The sequence below is a fragment of the Terrapene carolina genome, unplaced genomic scaffold (assembly GCF_002925995.2).
Source record: "Terrapene carolina triunguis isolate 2854851 unplaced genomic scaffold, T_m_triunguis-2.0 Scaffold236, whole genome shotgun sequence".
Lineage (NCBI taxonomy): Eukaryota > Metazoa > Chordata > Testudines > Emydidae > Terrapene > Terrapene triunguis.
This window is the reverse complement of record NW_020664587.1, coordinates 9,353,091-9,376,416: the sequence shown is the minus strand read 5'-3', so window position 1 is coordinate 9,376,416 and position 23,326 is coordinate 9,353,091. Positions and strand designations below refer to the sequence as shown.

Genomic DNA, 23,326 nt, shown 5'->3' with positions numbered 1-23,326 from the left:
GACCCACTCTACCCTCAGGCACCTGCCCACCACTACAGCTGTGTCCATGTACAGGCTGTTCCCATCTCCTATTAACCCCCCCAGCCTGTGCCCCTCAGCAGGGTCCCGCCTCCCCCCCGCGGCCGAATTGGCGGGAAGATGAAAGGGCGGGACACTTAAACGCAGCCGCTTCAGCGTGCCCACGGCGCATGCGCGAGGAGTCGCCGTCCGCGCGTGATGATGACGTATGCGGAAGGACACGTCACCCTGCTCGGGAAGCTGCTGAGAGGCTGGGCGCCGGAGGGAGAGGTACTGCTGGGAGCGCTCCCATTGCGAGAGGGGGGTTCCCCCACTCGCAGCTGCGGGAGGGTCTGGGGAGAGCCTGTGGTGGGAGGGGGGTACCTGACGCGGCTGGGGAAAGCCCCGGGGTGCTGAGGCAGCATGGCCTAGTGGTCAGAGCACTAGGCTGGGACTCAGGACAACTGGGCTGTACTCCCGTCTCTGCCACTAGTCCGCTGGGTGGCCTTGGGCCAGTCACTTCCCTGCCACGTGCCTCAGTTTCCCCATCTGTAGCACAGTGATAATGATCCTTGGTAAAGCGCCTTGAGACCTACGGATGACACGGGCTGTATGAGAGCTGGGTAGTGTTGTTAGTGGCTAGGGAGGAAGGCCAAGGTCTCGGGAGCCAGAGTCTCCTATTGAGAGGGGGGTGGGAAAGTTCTGGTAATAAAGCCCAAGTTCTGGGAGGTGGCTGAGCTGCCCTGAGTCCCTGGCCAGACTTCCTCTCTGGAGGAGAAAGGGGAGGGACTCTAAGTGAGAGTGGGTGAAGAAACCATCCCATCTATTCACCTAGGGCCCATGATAGATTCAAAACAAGGCCCGGATTGGTGTGTATTAAACAGCTAGAGGTGGACTATCCTCCCCCACCCCCAGGCTCTCTCTCTATCATTGCATTGCCTGCCCTTAGCTGAAGGTGAATAGCTCAGAACCCTAGTTGGAAGAAAGTAAAGGATTCTCTGGGAGCTCAGCAAATTGCCACAGGCCTGATCAATGAGCCAAACGTACATGGGACCTATCCACATTTGATGTGAGTTTAGTGCTGGTGAAAGATTCTGCCTTGATGACTGGAGGCTGAAGTCCTCTTTTTCTACAGAACAGAAATAGCATGAGCGGCAGCAGGGCAGGCTCTCAGCTCCTGCCAGTGTATATTGCCCCTAAATTGGAGCAAGCACTTCTGTGGGTGAAAGGGGAGTGCAGTCTCCAAGATCAGTTAGCCCTTGTCTTCGCTGATGACCAGTTAATGACAACCATGGTGGTAACTTTTGTAATGTGTGTGCTTATTCTCTGAAAACTGTGCTGAGACTCAACAAGTCTTTTCACACAGGCCATTGAACAGTTATCAGGTGGTATCCGTTTTTTCTTATTGCCACCCAGTGCTGGCAATATAAAGCTGACAAACTCCATATCCCATTTCTAAGCTATCCAGCCCTGGGCTTGCATACTGTGTTTTTCTACCTTTAGTATAAGTTAGTTTAAAAAAAAAAAAAAAAAAGCTCTTAGAAGGTGACTGACTAAAGCTTACTTTTCCAAAGTGACTGTTCTTACTGCTTTGGGCCCAAACAGATCCTCCTGATTTATTTGTCCCTCTTCTCATCTTGCCCCTCAAAAAGAGGCTGTGGGTAAGGCCATGTCATGGATCAAAGAAGGAGAGTTGACCATCATAGAGAGATTTTGTGCCAACATTATAAAGGTAAGACATAAACCTCAGTGCTACCTGTGACAACCAAGCATTTTCAAGATTGCTTCTCTATATTAGAGAAAAGAACTATCACTGTGACTGCTTCTGTAAAAAAATGCCATTGTACAGGAACACATGTTAACACTAGTACTGAATGTACATTCCTAAATTGTATTCAGGGATGGAAAATTACACTGGCTTGAATCTTGTGGATGAGCAGAGCCATAATTGATGCTCATCAGTAGCAAGCTGGGATTCCCAGATTTCTAATATTTGTAGCGCTGTCTGATCAAGAGAGACATTATTTTAAGATTCATTATCTTGTCATCCTCTTGCCCTTTCTCTCATTTCATTTCTGATAACCAGCATCATAAGAATCACTAGAGCTAGAAATTATTTTACCATCTAAAAGCAGATGGAAACCTTAGTTTTCAAATGGTATTACGTGTTTGTCTGTCTAGTGGTTTGAGAAATAATGGCTGTTAAAATCATATGAGAATTGAAGAGGGGGTGGGAAGGATGCAGACAGAATATTTTAGATTCATATGATTCCAATTCTTCTTTTAAAAAAATATTTATATTGAATGTAATACATCCTAATAGTTCTAGAAAACTGTCTGCCATACCCTCTGCAAGCAACTCTCGAGAAACTTATGCTGTTGCTGACATAAGCATCTCTGTTTCCATGCTCAAAAAGAGCTGTAGATGCCTAGTGAAATTAAGGGGAGGAAATATCCATTTTAGGGGTGAAAGTCAGATTTTTCTCCATGTAAATGAGTTGGGTCTGTAGTTTCTCTTGAATGCTGAAATTGTAAATGCTTACAATACTGGCACCGTGGGACTCGGAATACCTGCTGAGTCTTCATTGACAGAAGGTGGTAATCACTTCATAGTGCTGTTCCAGGCTCTCTTGTATCCTAAATATGGTCAGTTCTCTGTCGCACAACAGAGTAAAGGAGAGCCAAAGGCAGTTAATGGTGAGTGCCACGGTCATAGTGCTTCAAATGGACTCTAAGCTAGGGTTACCAAAGAGCCATATGTACATCTAGTAGCCTGTGTTCTTCTGTCTTTCGCTATCTTGACTCCCCTTCGCCCCCGAACTTTACAGGGAGTCCATTAGATGGATTCTATACTAAAGTGGAGGCACTGCCAGGAGCTGGATGGGTTAAGCTAATTGAGGTGGGACTCCAAGTTGGTTGTTAGCTTTCTAGTCTGTTTAGCCTTTCTTTTTCTTGCCATCTAGGCAGGTCCGATGCCCAAGCATGTCGCATTCATCATGGATGGGAATCGCCGTTATGCTCAGAAGTGCCACGTGAAGAGGCAGCAGGGGCATTCAGAGGGCTTCGACAAACTGGCACAGGTGGGGAGGACCTTCTGTATAGGTGCTTTTGGGTGACAGCGGTTTGGATGTTGGATCCCTGGTTCCAGTTTTCCTCAGCATTTTCTTTCTTAGTGCATGCACAATTGTCCCCTTTCTTAAAGGGAGTGGAATCTGGTATTTAGACCCTAGGGCTGGGAGTCAGAATTCCGGGGTTCTGTTCTCAGATCTACCATTGACCCCTGTGGCCTTGGGAGAGTCACTTAATCTCTCCTATTTACTCATCTGTAAAACAGGGATATAATACCTACCTCACAGATCATGAGGCCTAATGTTTATAAAGCACTTTCAGATCCTTTAGTGAAAGATTACAAAGTACACAGTGTGATAGATATGACAATATCCTGGACAAACCTTACTGAACTGAGTCCAATACCTTTTGGGATTGGATTAAATATGCAATTGTTTGTGTTATTGTGAGATTGTATGTAACTTCTCGGGGGGAGGGGGTTGCGGTGCTAATGTAATTCCTCCAGTTATCAGTCCTTTGAAGTCCCCCCCGGAGAGGCTCATATATACTAGTTCAAACTCTGTTCTCTAGGGATCAACATCCAAAAAAAGGATTTTGGGATAAATAGCCTGTTTTTAAACCGACTCAGAGCTTTTGATTCTGATCCAGCAAACAGACAAGACCCCCAGTCCGTGGAGGTCTCCAGTCCTTAAGGAAGGGTTGGACGGACTGACACCGACCAGACTTGTGGAGATTTGGGGGGTGGGTAATCTCCAAGATTATTAGCAAGCATTTAGATTCTTTTATTGTTTTTGAATATGATTCCTCTGTGAGAAGAAAGCAAGCAAGCAGGCTCATTTAGGCAATCTGTCTTTTTTGCTGGGAATAACACAGTGAAGGCAGGGAACTGTTTAGCCTAGAAATCCTGGTCAGAAGGGAGAGAGATGGGTGGGGGGGCTGGAAGCCTGAAAGTCAGTGCCCTAGCTGGACCACTAAGGGGAAGTACAAGTGCACTTGCCATGAACTGACACATGCAGTATTATATTATGTATTAATCTTTTCTCTTGTATGCTACAAGAAGTGGTTTCCTTGGATGGGTTAGTACTCGGTCTGTTCTGGAATTGACCTCTCTGGCTTAAATACTGTAAATGTTTTCAGCCCTCTGTGAGCCTTCTGCTAGATGTTTATTTCACGAAAGTGGCTCATCCCTACTCCCTCTACCTAGGCTTCCAAGATTCTGCGCATTGTTATAACTTCTGTGGCTACAAAGAGTTCCTGGCCATAATAAGTGACTGTAGGAAGTGTTGGTGTAACTCTGCACTGAAGGTGCTCAGATTGGAACGTTAATGAAATGGAAAGGTGACAAATTCAAAATTGATGCAAAGAAATACTTTTTCCACACAGTGCGTAATTAGACTGTGAAACTCCATTGCCATATGACGTTGTTGAGGCCAGGAACTTTGCGAGATTCAAATAAGATTTGGACATTTATCAACCGTTAGAACTCTGGATATTCTTGTTATCCATATAGTTTGGGGGGCAGGGGGAAGGGAAGGTTGTTTTTGGTTTTGGGTTTTTTTTGGTGGTGTGTGTTTTTTAAGGTTCTGGAAGGGATATAAAACCTCATGAATCAGGGTTTATGCCAATCTCTAACTATTAGGGGTTAGGATGAGACTTTCATGGAAGTTGGGCTGTCCCACATCTGCCTACTGTAAGTTTCTTCTGAAGCATCTGTCGCTGGACACTGTTGGAAACAGGACGCTGAACTAGATGAATCTCTGGTCTGACTCATTACGGCAATTCCTATGTTCCTAAATATTCCTTCTGTTTTACTGGCTGTTCTTAGAACACACTGTAATCTACCCTGTAACAGGCCCTACAGTTACACTCCGTGTTTAGGTTCTGAGCAGGGGTAAAGAGAGGTTATATTTGTTCAAGCCAAGATTATTTTCCAGAGTTCTTTGAGGTGAACCTGGAATCTTTATAGAACTAGGGCCATGGTAGACTTTTTTCTTTTCTTTTCTTTTTGTCCCAGTCATTGTTAGTGTAGTGATGAACTTCCATGAAGTTCACACACTTGCTGAGATCTGGTGCTCTGAGTCAGTGGGGTACACAGAGGTCTTCCACGGGGTACATCAGCTCATTTAGAAATTTGCCTAGTTTTACAACAGGCTGCATAAAAAGCACTACCGAAGACAGTACAAACTAAAATTTCACACAGACAATGACTTGTTTATACTGCTCTATATATTATACAATGAAATGTAAGTACAATATTTATATTCCAATTGACTTATTTTATAATTGTATGGTAGAAATGAGAAAGTCAGGAATTTTTCAGTAAGAGTGTGCTGTTACACTTGTATTTTTATGTCTGATTTTGTAAGCAAGTAATTTTTAATTGAGATGAAACTTGGGGGTACACAAGACAAATCAGACTCTGAAAGGGGTACAGTAGTCTGTAAAGGTTTTGAGTCACTGCTCTGAGTGACTACATTTTTCCTCTTGCAGACACTGCGGTGGTGCTTGAATCTGGATATCCGGGAGGTCACGGTTTATGCATTTAGCATTGAGAACTTTAAACGCTCCGAGGAGGAGGTGGATGGGCTGATGGAGCTGGCGAGGCAAAAATTTAGCCGCCTGCTGGAAGAACAGTAAGATCCTCTCAAGCCCACGCCGAGAGGGCGAAATAAATTTGGGGCAAAGGGAGAAATGGCAGTAAGGGATGTTAAAGTGATGTTGTGATGTGATGTGTTAATCTGCATTAACTCAATGAAAGCAGCTGTATATGTCTCCAGCTGGAGACCTGGATTCAGTGTGGATTTAGATGACCACAGAGAGGCAATTTAATGTTCAACAACTTGGCACATTTATTTGTGTCTGCGTGCAACGTGCGACAAAAAGAATGAAAGCCCTGACTTTTGTGACATCAGAAGAACTGTCAGGGGACGGGGTTAGAATAAAGGGGGCTGGGTTAGCGTAGTTCAGTTTTTAGGTGAATTGGTAAAGGTAGAGAGGGGCTGGAATATTGGAGTGGTGCTGTACGTCAGGACTGAGGTAGGCTGAAAACTCCACTCAGGAGCTGGTACTGGAATACCAAGGTGGTTGTGGATTTCAGGATAGCGCTACTAGGAGAGTGTCTCTTCTGTCCAAAATAACTATATAATGAGCACGTTTCCTGTCGGCATTGTTTTTCCCTTGTTGATGCACTAGTCTCCCCTCCAATTGGAAATTAGTGATAGGTGACTAGCCACTACTAATTCTAGTTGCCCGAACCCCTCTTAATTTCTGCTTAGTAAAACGCAGGAAAATAATCACTTGTATAAAAATCTTTCTTCTGATGAATTTAATAGCCTCTAAGTATGGCAAACAATGCACAATCCCACAACTATGATCCTTACCTTGGTTCTTTTTTGGACAATTACTGAACTATTTCTGTGTGTCGGGAAACTGGGTTATTTTTATTTTTAAATTTCCCTTGAAGAAATGGCTAGAGCTCTAGTGATGGTCAAATTCAGGCTGCCTGTAAACCATTTCAACACTACAAGCCTCACTGCCAGTTACATCAGGTCTTCATTTCACCTGTGATGTCATGACCCTCTTCCATAATAGATGTTAGGAGTGCCAGATGTGACTTACAGGCAATAGGTAGGCCCTACCAAATTCACAGCCATGAAAAACGCATCACGGACCGTGAAAACTGGTCTTTTGTATACTTTTACCCTATAGCAATATTTCTCAAACTGAGGGTCCTGACCCAAAAGGGGGTGGCAAGGCTATTGTAGGGGGGGTCATGGTATTGCAACCCTTACTTCTGCACTGCCTTCAGAGCTGGGCAGCCAGAGAGCCGCAGCTGCTGGCTGAGTCTCCAGCTCTGAAGGCAGTGACATTATCAGCGGCAGCACAAAAGTAAGGGTGGCATTGGGGTGGGGGGGTCATCACTCTTTGTGGGAGGTTGTTGTGGGCTTTACATGTTTATATTGCTGGTTTTAAATACATATTCATGCTTTCTTACAACACTGTGAAATTTAAGATTTTTAAAATGCTATGACCATGAAACTTACGAAAATGGACTGTGAATTTGGTAGGGCTATGGCATGCCTGCTGTTGATCAGAGCCCAGCTGCTCTCCTCAGCCTTTGTTGTTCTGTGTAGGGAGAATTTGAAGAAGCATGGTGTGCGTATCCGTGTCCTTGGGGACCTGCCACTTCTGCCACTGGATATTCAGGAATTGATTGCCCAGGCTGTGCTGGCAACCAGGAACTACAACAAGTGAGTAATACACAATTCAAAGTTGCAGAGATACTGTATCCATCCCATGCCCTTGGAAGTGGAGGTTCAACAGACACTGCACATTGTCCCTTTCTGCCTTTTTCCCCATAAGCATGCATCAGTGTTCTAGATAGATACTTCTCTCTGTTACCTGCTGGGTCCTTCCTTGAGTTAGTTTCTTTCACATTTTTCAGATGTTTCCTGAATGTCTGCTTTGCATACACGTCAAGACATGAAATCAGCAATGCAGTGAGAGAGATGGCCTGGGGAGTGGAACAAGGACTACTTGAACCTAGGTAACTCATGTGTCTTGCTCTAATGACCCTAGTCTACCCACATCCCCCTCACAGCTTCTGGGATTACTGTGCAGTCTTCCATAGGTGCAACAACATAAGAGCCATTGCTTTAAAATCCAGTCTGTTTCTGGATGTCACCATTAGGATGGTGGCATGAAATAAAGCAGGGTGGATTTGATTTAAATCAAATTGATTTAAATCACTAGTCAGGAATACTCTATTTAATCATGGATTTCTATATAAAAGTGCATTCTTGTTGGTTGTTATAACCTTAATACATATTCTTCACAACTCACAGATAGATGTAGGTTTCATTTTAGAAAGTACACACTATACATTTTTAAAGTGATTTACTTTGAAAACTTTTCAGATTTAGTTTTACAGCTATATCAGAAAACGAATGATTGTTTGGTTATTTCATTTACCAAAGGTAACTGAAGGAGATATTTATGAAGTCATTGGGAGGTGAACTATCTCCAGTTGAACAGGTTAATCATTAATATTTGGAGGATTTTCTTGCCATGCTGTATTAGGAGGGGAACATCACCAGACAGACATTTAAATTGTTTTATTTAACTAAAACAACAACGTTATGTATTCTGGATTGTTTTCTTCAACAGCAAACATATACTACCGGTATTTTAACAAAACAAGCATATGAATTTTTGAATTGTTAAACATTCAAGTTTTTTAAAATCAGGTTTATTTTTGTTAAAATTGTTTTAACTAAAATAGTTAAATTAAATATTAAAAAAAAAAAAAGTTAAATAGACTATGTCAGCCAGGTCAACATGAGAAACTTAAAATATTGGCTTCTGCAGCTAACTCAGTCGTCTTCACCTTCATTTTCCTGTTTGTTCATAATCTGGAAAAGAAAAAAAAGCTTTTTTCAGGTCCCAAACGATTTCTCAATTTGGAATGAATTAGTCCAAAGGAAGAAAATATTCTTTCTATACAGGCAGAAGAAGCTACTGCTGTTAAAAGTGAGATTATTACTTCAACAGTCTCTGAATCCAAGTGCTTAAGTGACTTCCACCAGTTCACTGGTGTGACTTTCTTTAAAACATCATCAGCAAACATATATTTCTTGAATGGTTCACCCTTAGCTCAGAAGTTATTATAGTTGGCATTATGGAGGGATGATTGCTGGATGTCCACGTCATAGCCAACTCCTCTTCTTCAGCAGTTAAGGTTTGACCATGGTACCGAGTATTGAGAATACTTGCAAGAAAATGAGCTGGAGATAGTGCTTGTCGCATTCATTTTTTTAATGCTTGTAATTTTACTCTGTCGTTGCATATTTCTCTTTTTAAGATCTCACTCCGTTCCTTTCAAATTTCAACAGCGTCAGCAATAAAACAGCTATTTCCCTGCATTTTGTTCAAGGCTACAGAAATGGGCATCAGGGTACTCAGCATGTGTTCAACGTTTTCTCTTAAGCCCAATGTTGAGAACTTTGGCTGTGACAGTGCCATCTATTTTTCATAATTTTGTTCACAAACTGTCATCAGATTAGGCCAGTTCTTGATATAGTTCTCAAAACAGTCCACTGCTGAGTTCCATCGCACGTCTTGTGGGAAAGTTAGCTTGGTTCCTCCCACTTTTTTTCAGAGCAGCTGCTGCAAAGTGGTTATTACAGAAGTATTTTGCAATTTCAACAACATTAGCCTTTATTTCTGGAACACTGAAGTCTTTGGCTAGGATGTGCATCAAATGAGCACTGCAACCATATGTTATTAGCTTGGGACTCTCTTCTAAATTTCTTCTCATTTTGGATACATTTGCAGCATTGTCTGTGACCAAGCTGTGTAATAGACATTTGAATTTTTTTTCACGGTTTGTTATAGCTTTTACTGCTACTTCTTGTAAGTATCCTGCTGTGTGTGCATTTCCTGAAGTATCAAGTGTTTCTGTAAGGAAAACCTTCTTCTGTTGTCACACAAGCACATACAACAGGATCATTGTGGAGATTGCTCCACCATCAAGACTCAGGTTAACAATTTTACCCTCTAGACCTTTTGCACACTGCTCAATTTCTCTTTCATATACTTTATCCAGCAATTTGCCTGCGACATCTGCTCTGTTGGGTGGACTGTATCCTGGTCTTAATGACTGAACCATATTAATTAAATGTGGGTTCTCAATCATACGGAAAGGAGAGTTTGTTGCATAAACAAACCAGGCAATTTTTTCATCAATTACCTCTTTTTGTAATCTGCTGGTTCCTATTACAAACTTATCTATACTTGTTTCTGGATGATGGAGATAGTGGTTTGTTTTTTTTCCCTCTTTTTGCTCTTTTTGCTACAGGTGATATACTGTGGCTATGTGACATACATGATGTGACTGAAACACTATCATTGGCAGATAACTCTGAAACTATAGAAAACGATGGTGATCTTGAAAGTGGATAGTCTTCAGAATCCTGTATGTTGAGGATGAATTCTCCTAAACAAAATAAGTCAATGCAGTTATTTAATTATTATTTCCATACTGCTCATTTAGTATTACTCATTGTATTCACTGACACTCAGTACTACTTTAAAGGTGAAATTGTAAAAGGAAGATCTGCCTATTTCAGCTATTTATTTTTTTTATCACAACTGCATCTAAAATGATAGTACCATAGAGTAACAACTATATTTTTTGCTCAAACATGAGAATTCAAGAATAGTCCATAAGGAAGACAGGCAGTCTTTAAGAAAGAAGTATGAAATAAAAAAGCTTACCAACCTGAAGATCCTGCATTTTCAGACATGTTCCTTTCATCATCTTCAACGCAGCTTCCTCCTGAGAAGGAACACTTCTCATGATGTTGTTTCATCCGGGCAAACGGGCCTTGCATTTCTTTGTTGCACTGTTTGCATTTTGCATGCATGCCTCTCTTACCTACAGGTAGAGGAACTTAATTAAAATATTCCCAAACTGGGTCTCTCTTACGGCCTGCTGCCATTATAGGTTTTCCCTTCTAGTGAGAGAATGGTATGGTAGATCTCAAATCAATGAAGGCTACACTCAAAAAGACCTCAAGATTTCTTGAATATGCTCCTCCAATAGTTTCACTTTTGTTTCTACTGCCTGTCCCTCCCTTCTCACATTTATCTCCAGACTTCTTCTCCTTGTCCAGATCTATTCTGCCTCCCAACAATCTTCTATTCTTTGCACTTTTAGAGAGAGGTAAGGGATTGACTGTGTGTACACAAATTTGCAGAGGGACAATAGGGTTGAGGTCTGTAATTTTTCACCTCAATATATTTATTTATTTATTTAAAAACATTTTTGCTGTTAACAAGCATGTTATCTCTGGAGACACAAATCCACAGTTTGAGAACTGCTTAACTAAACATTTCTGATGGTATCTTCTAGACTGAGCATTGAGTCCCTTTGGGTAGATAAAGATTAACCTAAATAATCTATAACGAAACCCCTGGAACCTCACAAGATTAGGTCCCTAATCCATTAATTTTTGGAACTCGTTTATAAAACTTTTCTTAAACATTACATGACTATATTGTCTCATACTATAGAATTAGGATTTATAGTCCCTATTCCATGATGAGATATCTTTGAGCTATAATGTATCTTAATTAAAACTATCTTTAGATAGGTTTTTTCCTCAAAAAGCATTTTATCAAAAAAAATCCGACTTTAGAAAAAAATCGGATTTTTTTTTAAAATTTAATCATTTACTTTTTTCCAGGGTGGATAAAAATAACTGGGAGAGCAAGACTGCTTTTGATCAAAAGACTTCAATGTGGAACGTTCTATATGTGGTGATAAAGAATTCAGGGGTGATGGGTTTACAAGGTCTTTCAGCGAATAGTCAATCCTCTCTCTCCACCACTGCTAACCACACTTGACAGGATAATGAGTTGCTCTTTAAAAGGGTGCTGGATGTGATTCCAAAACTGGTCCCTGGAGTGCTTGCTTGTGGCTCACAGAGAGCTGGTTAGTCATATGATGCTGGCCTCTCCTTATTTTCAGCTGCCGGACTGCATTAAAAAAAACCAACCACAATTATATCAAATACCTTAATATTGAGACAGATTCTCTGCCCCTTTGTGCTATGGGCCCTAGCCCTTTTATAAGGGGATCCCCCAGCATGGAGAAGTCCCAACAGCTGTGGAGCTGGCATAGCCAGCTCCTGCACTGCCTTCTCCACAATTTCCTGGCACAGGGGGACAGAGAGGAGGTGTGCCCAGGACACATTGGTGCTGTGAAGTGACAAGGCCAATACTTTCCCCTGGATGTTCAGCAGATTGCTTTGCAATGTCCAGTCTTGAACTGAGTCGTTGTTTCAGATAACCCATCTATGCTACGAGTACAGACCTGTAGGAGACCATGTTACAATGCAGTTGTCTTAAACTGGTTCCACCCTGCTTCCAATTGTAGTGTGTGGGATCTTAACTATGTCTCTCAACGAAGCTAAAGCTTTGGATACACCCAGCAGGAATTCTAAGATCTCACCTACGCTGTAAATTTGAACTGTGTTGTAACTAGTTTAGGGAGCAAACATGTGGTAACCCGTAGGGTATATAGGCCCTTACTTTACAGGTTTTGATAGCTACACAAAACTTTTTTTTTTTTTTTTGGTCCCAATACACCCATAAATGCCATTTTAAAGAGATAGTAACACCACAGCGCCTTGATTTGGTAAGTTGTGTAGTCTGTCAGTTAATGTATTGTAAAAACAGGATGATTCCTTAAAAATTTCACCTGATATTTTGTCATATTTTCCCTACTGGCCCTTAGGCATTCACTGATTCCAATCAGACTAGTTTATAGTGACTGAAAATTACTATATGGCCTTAGGTAACATGGTGATGAGTACGGTACAAGAACCTGAACGGAACAAAAGTGAGCTGGAGGGTCTCAATTCAGTTCCAGTGTTTATGGCATAAAAGATGCCTTGACAGTTGGCTTCCTTGCTGGCAGTCTCAGTTGTGAGGTCAAGTAACAAATGGATTATAGAGACTGAACTCCCCTCTACATGCTGGAGCGGGGATAGAGTTGAGATGGTCAGGAGAAGGGAAGGCGCTTGCACTGCCACTGTCTGTGCTGTAGATCTCTTCAATCTCTGGTGTTCTCTGTCCAGAACCGCAAACTCATACCTTTGTAAGTAGGCCTAGTAACTCTGATTTCATGGTGTCGTCACTGTCAGGTTATGAAAGTGATCTTATTAATGGGAAGTCTCTCTGTCTGTCTCTCTTTCTCTCAGCGATGTGTCAGAGTCATTGCTCGATAAATGTCTCTACACCAACAACTCCCCCAACCCAGACCTCCTGATACGAACCTCTGGAGAGGTCCGGCTTAGTGACTTCTTGCTCTGGCAGGTAAAACCTCTGTCTTGTCCTGAAAATATTCCGTATTTGCATAGCAGGCCTTTCTTCTGAGCCCAGGAGTCAGCTGACGTGAGAGAACCTCTTCAGAAACCAGTCATGTCTTGGCACCAGCAATTCACTGGATGATCTAAATCCCAGGGAAAATCCCAATATGAGCTTTTTCCATCTCTCCTGACTTCACGGTGCTCTAATGCACTCCAGTGTAACAAACTGGAGATTGTAATTGTCCTGAAAACACTTAAAATAAGAAATCACAGTCTAGTTCACAAGTTGGTGAAGAGACTGATTTGTACCTTCCTTGTTCATTCTCTCACTCATGTCAGTCCAAGTTTTAGATTATCTGAAACTGGGAACTAACCAGTCTGGCAACATATACCCCTGGGATGTGATGGAAGGAATGTGTGATGAACATCCACTCTTAGCTGTGAATGTTTAGAGGGAAAGGTTTAAAAGGACATTATCAGGTTTAAAACTAATAGATTTAAGACTAGCTTGTCAATATGCATTTTATTTCTGTTTATTTCCTTTTCTATTTCTTGTGCGCTAGAGCAGTGCAGTAAAGTTTGGGCTGCAAACAATGCAGAAACATGTTGGAATCAAACCGCTTTTCAGTTAAATTAGAGAGAAAAAAAAAAAAACTTGTTTGGACCCTAAATTACCTGCTGCCTTTAAACAATCACTGATCATGTCTCAGTTACCAGCTCTGCAGATGACAAGTTTGCAGATGTTCTCTAATCTGAGTTGTGACTTGCTTCTAAATTGTCCTGCCCTTCCCCTCCAAAAGTTTGGGGTACACGTGTACTCTGGGCAGATACGAACATCATAAGCGAATGTTGCTCTCACTACTTTCATTCATCAACTCACCAGTGAGGTAAAGGATTAATGGCCTTGAAGAATGAACTACGTCATTAAGGGTCCCTCCACGTAGTGCCTGAGCCAACTTGACAGGGCATTAGTTGGAAATGTACATTCCTACAGCACTTGTTATAAATGGAGTTCTTCATTCTGTCAGTCTGGCATTCTTCATCAGCACAGTTTCCACAATAGCAGTTTGTAATAATATTAGAGGTGGAGGTTCTGACAAGCTGAATCCCTGCTTTCCTTCGTTCTTGCTTCTCCTCATAGTGTGATCCTGTAATGTAGACCTATAACAAACTGAATGGCAACACAGAGAAGGGCACAACAGCTGTCACCCAAAAATATATGTCTGACAAATACCTTTATGCCATGTATCTGCGCTGATAAAATAAGTTTGTTCAACTTCTAGTCTACATTGGAGAATGGGAGGAAGTGGCCAAGAAATGGATCAGACGTTCTGGAGAAGTTACTAAATGGTGTGAGGGTTGTGTGTACTGCAGTGGTGACACTGGAAGTGTGTCCTATACAACATGACAGCCCTGAAACAGGAGTTATTCTGATGCTGATGAAGCTAATTTGAAATATTGAAGGGAATGTCTTAATTGTTATATTTATCTGCAACAAAATGAGAACTTAAAATTCTTTAGACTTTATATAGCGATTTTTAAATCTTCAAAGAACTATACAGACAAGAGCAGTCCGTGCAATGTCCCTGGAAGGTAAAGCATTATCCACATCTTGCAGAAACCCTAGCAGAAGAATTAGGCTACGTCTTCACTACCCGCCGATCCGGCGGGTAGCAATCGGTTTATCGGGGATCGACTTACCGCGTCTCGTGAGGACGCGGTAAAATCGATCCCTGATGGCTCTACAGTCGACTCCGGAACTCCACCTCGACAAGAGGCGGTAGCGGAGTCGGCGGCAGCGCGGCAGCGGTCGACTTTCCCGCGTCCTCACCGCCAGGTAAGCCGACCTAAAATACGCAACTTCAGCTACGGTATTCACGTAGCTGAAGTTGCGTATCTTAGGTCGGAAGTCCGCTGTAGTGTAGACCTAGCCTTACATAACTTTCCCAAGTCTTTAGAAGGAGTTGATGGCAAAACCAAGATTTAAGTGGAAAGCTCCTGGCTCCCAGTCCTATGATGTCACCACTGTGTCTCAAATCCAATGTGCAGTTACAATGACATTAAGAGGGGGCAAAAAGGAATCATACAAGATGTCCTATGATAAATGGTGGTCCAGAGGTCTTGTTCCGATCACTAATATGAACCTGTCATCCATTCCTGACACAGGCTCCAACAGTCATGTGATGCTGTTTTAGTTTTGATGCTTAATTTACTAGCAATAGATTCTCTTAAGACTGATGTAGCAGTCTAACCCTGCCTGCATATTGTACTAAGGATGGAAGGCCCTTGCAGTCCCAACAGTAGAAACAAACAGGTGGAAATAGAACAGTGTTGAGCTGACTCTGAATTTCCTGGCTGTTGTGGTTTTAATTTAAACCCCCTTCATCCAAATGGCATGTTATCATCCCTCAGAGGGATGATTGTTGCTCAACACTTCCCAGCCTTTTCCTATTAAAATTTCACACAACCAGTCCGATAAATCAGGCTGTGTTGTAATTCTTGGAATACTGTATTGGACAGCCTCATGTACGCATGCAGGCAGGACCTGATAAACAAATCCTATGAGAGCCCCTGCCTGGGAAGCTCTGGCATGGCTTGTGACTGACCAAGCCACTTCTTGATGATTTTCATCCCTAGGTTATTAAATTCTTGGTGATCTTGCTTTCTGCAGACATCCCACTCATGCTTGGTCTTTCAGTCTGTGCTGTGGCCAGAATATTCCTTCTGGAACTTGTGTGAGGCTATCCTTCGGTTCCAGATGAACCACAGCGCTTTACAGGTAAGAGCACTAGCGAGGAAGAGCCCAAGACAATATATTGTCTACACAAAACAGTAATATGCTGGAGGCCAGGAGAGCATGTGTGTAACGTAGCCTAGTAAGTATTAGAAACATTGCAATTAACCATGTTTGGATAAACTAATGATATGTCTAGTCAGACACTGTTTCAATAGTGGCCTACAGCAGATGTTCAGTAGTGGGGTGAGTACCATGATGCACCATATCAACACTTGTCTGGTGGCTGGGGTGGCTTCTGCAGAATGTTTCACAAAACTATTTCTAGCCTTTATAATAATGATGGCTTAGAAAATCTGAGCCAATGCTGATCTGACCTGATTCAATACCGTCTGCCTGAGTTTGCAGATAAAAGAAACAGCTCTGACAGCTGGGATCCTCCCGTTCATCTCATTAGAGTGTTCATTCTGAAGCATAATGATACATTGTAATACAATTAACTCATCGACTGATGATCATTTTAATAGAAATAGCCAGACACTTTGAGATTCTGGGCAGCACTGAAATACCACTACTTCTTCCATAAGTAATGAGAAGGTGAAAAGCCCCCCAAATGCTTCAGACTTCTTATAGGCTTGTCATTGATCATGTAATTTGGGTTGCACCTCAGTGTGAAAACACATAAAATGTAAACAAATTCCCCTAATCTCACTTGATTGCTTTAATGCTCTCATTTATTTTGAGGGTATAATAGTGTTTAATTATAATGAGCCTGGTTAAAATGTTACCTAAATGTAGTTAACCCCAACTTCAAGGTATTAACATGTAAATTCCCAACTCTCTGGGAGCGTTCTTATCCTATCCCTTTCAAACATGCAGATTGTTGAAAAATAAGCAAATTAATGTTTTTACTGCAATTCTATTCATTTAATATTCTCTGCTTTCCATTTAGTTTTCTTTCTGACCTAGATTGATTTAACTAGATAAGGAGGAATTTCTCCATCGGTGCTACGGCTTATTAAGTATGGGTTACTAAAACAGCCAAAAGTGAAACTAACTGTGGCTAGCTGTCATAATAGCTTCAAAGCTGTTAGCCCCATACATACTGAGATTAGGCCAGCTATCTCGTGGCAACCGGAAATCAGTTGAGGGTGTCTCTGCAGAAGTTGGTTAAAGATCCTAGCCAAAACTTGTTTGAATTTCTAATTTTGTTTTTGGCTTTATTTGGTACTTGTGTTCCCATGTATTACTAACGAATACAGTCAAATACAAGGATTTATTTAAAAAAAAAAAAAAGTTACTGCTGCTAGACCAAATTTTATAGGAACTCCGCATTTTCCAGTTACTAGCACTGTCACTCGTATCCTCATTTAAGAAGAGTTGCTAGTGCCTTAATTAAATGAATAACCAAGATTACTTGGGCAGCCTTAATCTTTGGATAGTGCTCCACATTGGTACATGAAAATTGAGTTAGATTTCCAGGCCCGTTCTCTCTCTAGAGCATCGGGGTTGTACATGCTACTGGGAGTGCATTTAGGCTTTGTGGGAGGAGAGCTCCTTGTCACTCTAAAGCAGTGATACTCAGACTGGCGCTTAGGAGCCACAAGTGGCTCTTCAATGTGTCTTTTGCAGCTCTTTGCAGCATATGATATTAAAACACTGTGATTTAATTATTTACTAATCAGGATACTTTTACTATGTTATTAACCAATTGTAGAATACTTGGTCAGTCATTTCGCTGTGAGAATAATGTATCAAAATAGTAAATGAAGCAATGAATTCAAACTACTGTGGCTCTTTTGGGTGATGTTGATCACTAATTTAGCTCTTGAGCCACTGAGGTCAGAGTATCACTGCTTTAAAATAACCACTGAAGCTTCAGAAGGAACTGGGATGAAGGCACATGAAGAAAGTCCCATCCAAGGCCAAGGAGGGTCCGCATAGGTGTGGGATGAATTGTGAAGAGAAGGAAGTATGTCAATGAAGATATGATAGGGTTTTGGTGGCTTGACTTCTGCTGCTAGATGACAGTGAATTTTATCAGTTGAGGAGGTTTATTTTAGGAGGGGATTTCTGCACTGTCAGGACAGTTTTTGGAGACTGTGGGAGCCCGGAAGGGCTGGTACGGTTGAGGGTTTGAAAGCTAGCAGAAGGGACATGTCGAAGGCGTTTATCGCTGTGTGGGAGTATTGGAGAGTTACCTTCCTCCCCTTCGGCCTCTGTTGGGATCAAACTGCCTCACTGTGCCATCTGCCATTCTGCAGCATAGGTTGTGCAACATAGAGGCTGGGGCCTTCTAATCCCAGATCATACAACTTCAGGCTTTTGAGCACCCCATTAATTGCTCTACAGTGGGCCCACAATTCAGTAGAGAGACTAGGAGTTTGGTACATGGCACTGGTGTGTAGTAGTGAGGCAGCTGTAATCTGAGTTGCTCTGTGATAAATGGGGGGAGGAGGGTAGTGGAAATGATTAAGGAGAGACTGGTCAGCAAGCCACTTCCATTGAAATGAAGACATCAAGTCCCTCCTGGTAAACTGGCAGTCTGTCCAGAGGCAGAAATCCTATGTAGAAGAGTTCAGTTATCTTGTATTTCAAACAGGCAACACTATGCCTGTGGAACATACCTCAATTGAATGGCTCATCCAAGCACATAAGGAGTGCTTCTGCTCACACTACTAGCAGCAAGAGAGTTAAACTGGCATCTAAAAATCTCTCATATAGACTTCCTCACTGGAGTGAGTTGGGGGTCATTCCCACTTTTTACGGCTACTGTTTGCCTTGTTGCTTACTTGAAAGGACAGCACTACCTTGGTATGTTTGCCATTTTGTTGTCACAACCCTAGAGTTAGAAATATTTTTAGAACAAAGCTTATTTTTGTGGAAAGTGTTGGGGAGACTCCTAAATCCATTTAAAAAAAAAAAAACAGTCTCCATTCATGTAGATTTCTAGTATTCAAAGCTACATGACTGCAGACTTCAAAATGTGATGTGGAGAGAAATCAAACTATTTTTGTACTAGAAAATTTCAATACTTAAATCTGTTACCTTTCTATAGCCCCCATACTGTGTCTTAAATCAGTGCATTATTAAGTCCAAAGTGTCATCTGGGTGGTGTTGAGCCTGCTCTCACTTTCTGCTGAAGCAGATTACTTCAGACAGCTGGTCATCAGATGGTAGACTTGCCCCATAAACCATTGTGCTGATTCCTATAACGCCACCTTTGAACTGCTTTGAGAACCTGTTCCAAGGATTCTGGGATGGCTTTGACAGGGACTGTTTCGTATACATGGGTTTGTGGTTTGAGAGCTCTGTTGTAAACTAGTTTCTTTAGCTCTGATTCAGATACTTGAGGTTTTTCCGCTGGCAGTCACAGCCTTTTTTCCATTTTAAAAATGAGTCTATGTGACCAGACCTAGGTCTCAGTGAAGGGTTCCTCAAGGATTTCCCTGTACCCTCTCCAGCTAATCAAACAGCTGCCTAACAGTACAGGAGATTCACACAGGGCCTATTTTAGGTTTAATCTACAGATTGATAGCTAAGTAAGCAGGGACTTATTTTTGCTGCAGCCTGTTCTGCCATGTATCAGCACCACAGAAAGAGAAATGAGCGGAAAGAGCCAGTAAAACACTAATACTCTATTGCTTTTCACTTCAGAAGGCCAGAGATTTGCACATGGAGGAACTGAAGTGGCAGCAGCTGGAAAGTGATCAGGCTTATGTAACAAACAAGCTGCAACAGGAAGGGTCTGCATCCCATGGAGACTCTCAGCGCCGACGGACACTATTGCAGAAATACACTGCTCTGCGGGAAGAGAGAATCCAGGGCTTTCTGCAGGCCCTAGAGCACAAAAGAGTGGACTTCCTTGAAAGATTGTGTACAGTGTCTGCATGACCTGGATAGGCCTTGTGACGGTGAATATGAGCAGTGTTAGAAATAACACTACTGCTAGGCCAGAGGAATTCACTATGTGAGCGGTGGGGGTGGGGGGTTCCACACTGGTGATGCAAGACTGGTACTAGATTTTATATCCAAAGTGGCACTATCCAAAGGGCAGAGGCTGAGTACTAAGTACTACTTCTGTAAATGCCACTGGGGAAGGTAACGTGTCAGGATGGTCTTGCCTCCTGCCACTAAAAATGGAGAAAGGAATGCAATGCCCCCTCTCTTCTCTGCTGCCTGACACTTTGCATCTCTGGGTATTTTTGTGACCAGCAATTGACTAGAATGAACTTCCAATGTGGTTAAGTCCCCTTGTGAGTCAGTTGAGGCAAAGCAACCCAATTCTCTCTTAAATCTGCCTTGGGACCCTGTGCTTCAATTCCTACTGCCACTTTCAGTGAGATTTGTTTATTATAACAACATGGGTGGTCAGCTCTTCCAAAGAAGCATGCTATTCCCATTCTTTTGGAAAGAATTGTTTAAGGTGGGGACATGCTATGAGCTGTGGCAAAAAATATTCTCCATAAATCATTTTCTTGTCGAATTTTTCCTTCTTTGCCCTCCTTGCCTTTTTGTTCCAGGTTTTGATACATCTGCTGCTGGCTTTCAAAGAGCTGTAGCAAAATATAGACTCTCAGCCATGCTGTATAGAGGAAGAAGTTGTTACTGGCCCTTAATATCATCTTGTACTTGCATTCTTGTTCCATTATCCTCTCTACAGTATTGAAAGAAGGAAGGGCACAGGTGTCTTTTTCCAATATCCAGCACAATACTTGTATTTATTTATTTATTATTATTATTTTTTTGGAGGAGGTGTGGAGAAAGAACTGGCTGTGAATCAAATACCTTGTTAAAAAGAACTTGTCTGAGGCAGGGAGATAACTTAGCTAAAGCCAGCTATGTTATGATCTACTAAATGAGTGTAAGACTCAATCCACATGTACAGCTTTCCCCTTCTGCTTCAGAGTATTGGGATGACCTTAGCTCAAGAACATGGGGACTGAGATGAATCCATGTTTCCTACTCAATATGGTTTAAAGATGACCTGTAGAGGCTCTTACCAGGGATGGTTTGTGTGGCTGTGGAGTAATTTGATGATGGGAAAGACTCAAATTGGCACTGTACTACCTGTTTTGAATTCCCTACTGGCAGGGAGATGGACTAGCTGACATTCTAGTTTTTTCCATCTCTGATTTATGTGCTTTTGTATGGCCAAAACCAACTGAATATGTCTCCACAATTTTTTTTCTGAGGCACATTCAAATGCAACATCAGCTTTTGCTGTTTTTAAAGTGTTCCTTTTACCTCCAGATAAAAAAAAAAAATGCAGATTTGAAAGACTTAAGTGCTGCAAACAGCACCCTGAAAATTATTGTGAAGAGGATCATTAAAATGTCAAACATGAATAAAGCATTTTACTACAAAACATTTTTAAAATAAGCTGAAAATTTAAAACTTTAGGAAGCTGCTTTTTAAAGATTTAATGAAGATGATGCCCAGGTGTAATGTTGTTGTTGTTGTTCCTTAACCAATGTGTGACTCCCCACTTTATGCCTGTTGAGATGGAGTGAATTAGCAGATTTTCTGATTTATTCTGTTTGGGTGATGTGCTGGAAGCCTGAGACATTGGCTGAATAAACCACCTTCCAGTGCATCCTCTTGTGTAAATAGCTAATGCTACCTCCCAAATAATGCATTGTGAGATCTATGGGTGATGAAGGCTGTCCATTTTATAGTGTTTATCTACCTGCATTTCATTTAATCCTTTCTTTACCTTTCAAGAGGTCTTCTGTGGAAATAGTTCTTAAATTCCCTGTTCTCTTATCCTTTAAAGAGTTGGATTTCTCTGTAGTCTAAATTTTACAGGGTACGTAGAGTCCTAGCACAGGACTTGGGAGCCCTGTTCCACTGTACCCTTCAGGGACTAGAGAATAGGTTCTGTGCAATAACCTGTTTTTGGTCAAATAAAATTATATTTTCAGGAGTAAGATGAAAACCAGGACAGCCTGACCTGCAGTGGTATGTTTTTTTGTTTTTTTTTTTTTAAATAAGGAATTGGTGGAAAAAGGTTGTGAAAAACAGCACGCAGAGCTTGTACATATATATCTTTTTAGAAATAGGTCTTTCCACTGAAGTTTTTGAGTTAAAGCTACAGGAAGAAAGTTGCAAGCCTTTTCAAGGGAGAGTCCAATTTCTGTAATTTAGAATGGTGTAAAAGCCTTGAGGGAAGGTGGATATAATATGGATAATTATCACTGGAAAGTTTTCTGGGAAGGCTTGCTGTGTAGTTGAAGAGCCCTGTTACAACCCAAAAAGCTGTGGGGTGCTATTCTTCTAGAGAAGGTACAGCTAAAAGGACAAGCTTGACACAGGTAAAACTTGTGTACCTAACAATCAGACATAAAGTGTAGCAAATGTACATGGAGAAATAGACTATGGGGTCTTTTTCTCTAACTGTGTCTTCCTGTGGAAAGGGGCAGACTCTACAAGTCATTTACAATCCATAATGGTTACTAGCACTCAGACTTTCACCTTTTTGAGTTGTTTAATAGTCCCTAATCTAATTTTTCTGGGCTTTTCAAACACGAAAAGATTAGTTCCCCTATTTCTGTTGGAAAACCTGGAATTTTTACAGGTTGAGGGTGGGGGAGATGTTTTATCCTCCGTGTAGAGAAGCTTCGAATCAGTTTCTGTTATCAGCCTAGTGTTGATCTGTTTCCCTATTGCCAAAAGCATGTCCTAAAGCACTCAGTTCCACCCTCTTGCTTTAAGGAAATCCCTGTCCTTCATTGATTAAGGCCTGCTCCTTCCTCTGGACATTGACTGGGCTATTTCTCTCTCAACGTTTTAGTTGCCATTTTGAGTGATTTCATTTTGCAATTCAAAAAAAATAACTTCTTAGATTCATTTTCCCCTTGCAGCCTGGGCTGGGTGGGCGTTTAAAACTCAGGAGCGATCCCTGCGGGTGTGGTGTGAACCTGGGGCGCGCGCTCTGCCTTTGTGCGCGTGGGTTTTGGCTGGCTGGGCCGGCGCTCCTCGCGCGAGCGGAGCTTTGTTCCCCGTGCGAGGCGCTAGCAACCCCCCGTCGCACGTGGCTTGGGGGGGGGGGGGGGGCTGGCGGGTCTAGAGGCGCAGCGGGCGCTGGGGCCGGGAGTCCCCACGTCCTAAGGGTGGTCCCGCCGGCATGCACGATTGTGCCTGGTGTGGGGGGATACGCTAGGAGGGCCGGCGGGTGCTGAAGGGACAGCTCCTTAACCTGCCCACTAGCCCCCAGCAGACAACGAGGCGGGGGCGTGGGGGGCTGGCTCGAGGTAGCAAAGCCCGCACCGTGCATGTGCGGTGCAGGGGCGACCGCCCGCCCGCGCGGGGCTCATTCCCACCTGCCTCCCCGCCGGCAGCGCCAAGCCTAGGCGCAGGGAGGCCGCTGGGCCCAGTGGGCGCGATCCGCCGGCCCGCAGCCCCCCGCCTCAGCGGAGCAGCTGTTGCAGGGGCCTGTCTGCACCCTCTCGGCTCCAGCTGGGGGAGGGTTCCCGCCGCCCCCGGGCTGGGCCCTGGCAGGTTCGCAGGGGTCTCTGCTTTCCCCCAGTGGGCGATCGCCTTAGTCTACCTTCGCTCTACGCTCCATCTTCCTCCCTAGTGACCCGCGGGAGCCTCCTTACAGCGGCGTAGGGCGATGCACAGCGCCCCCCCCCCCCCCCGCCCCCCCCGGACC

At 42.7% G+C, this 23,326-nt stretch overlaps 1 protein-coding gene across 2 annotated transcripts; it reads left to right on the top strand.

The window, feature by feature from the left end:
* Nucleotides 1–226: 226 nt before the first annotated feature.
* On the top strand, nucleotides 227–19,618 carry DHDDS (dehydrodolichyl diphosphate synthase subunit). 2 transcript variants are annotated; one of them, XM_024203317.2, is made up of 9 exons: nucleotides 227–288; nucleotides 1,603–1,729; nucleotides 2,961–3,077; nucleotides 5,557–5,699; nucleotides 7,200–7,316; nucleotides 7,511–7,612; nucleotides 12,831–12,945; nucleotides 15,610–15,717; nucleotides 19,330–19,618. In XM_024203317.2, the coding sequence occupies exons 2-9, from the start codon at nucleotides 1,667–1,669 to the stop codon at nucleotides 19,564–19,566; spliced, it is 1,002 nt and encodes a 333-aa protein (XP_024059085.1). In that variant the 5' UTR covers nucleotides 227–288; nucleotides 1,603–1,666; the 3' UTR covers nucleotides 19,567–19,618. The 2 variants fall into 2 exon arrangements, with proteins under 2 accessions (XP_024059085.1, XP_029768570.1); XM_029912710.1 differs by lacking the exon at nucleotides 227–288 and adding an exon at nucleotides 883–1,066.
* The last annotated feature ends 3,708 nt before the right edge of the window (nucleotides 19,619–23,326 follow it).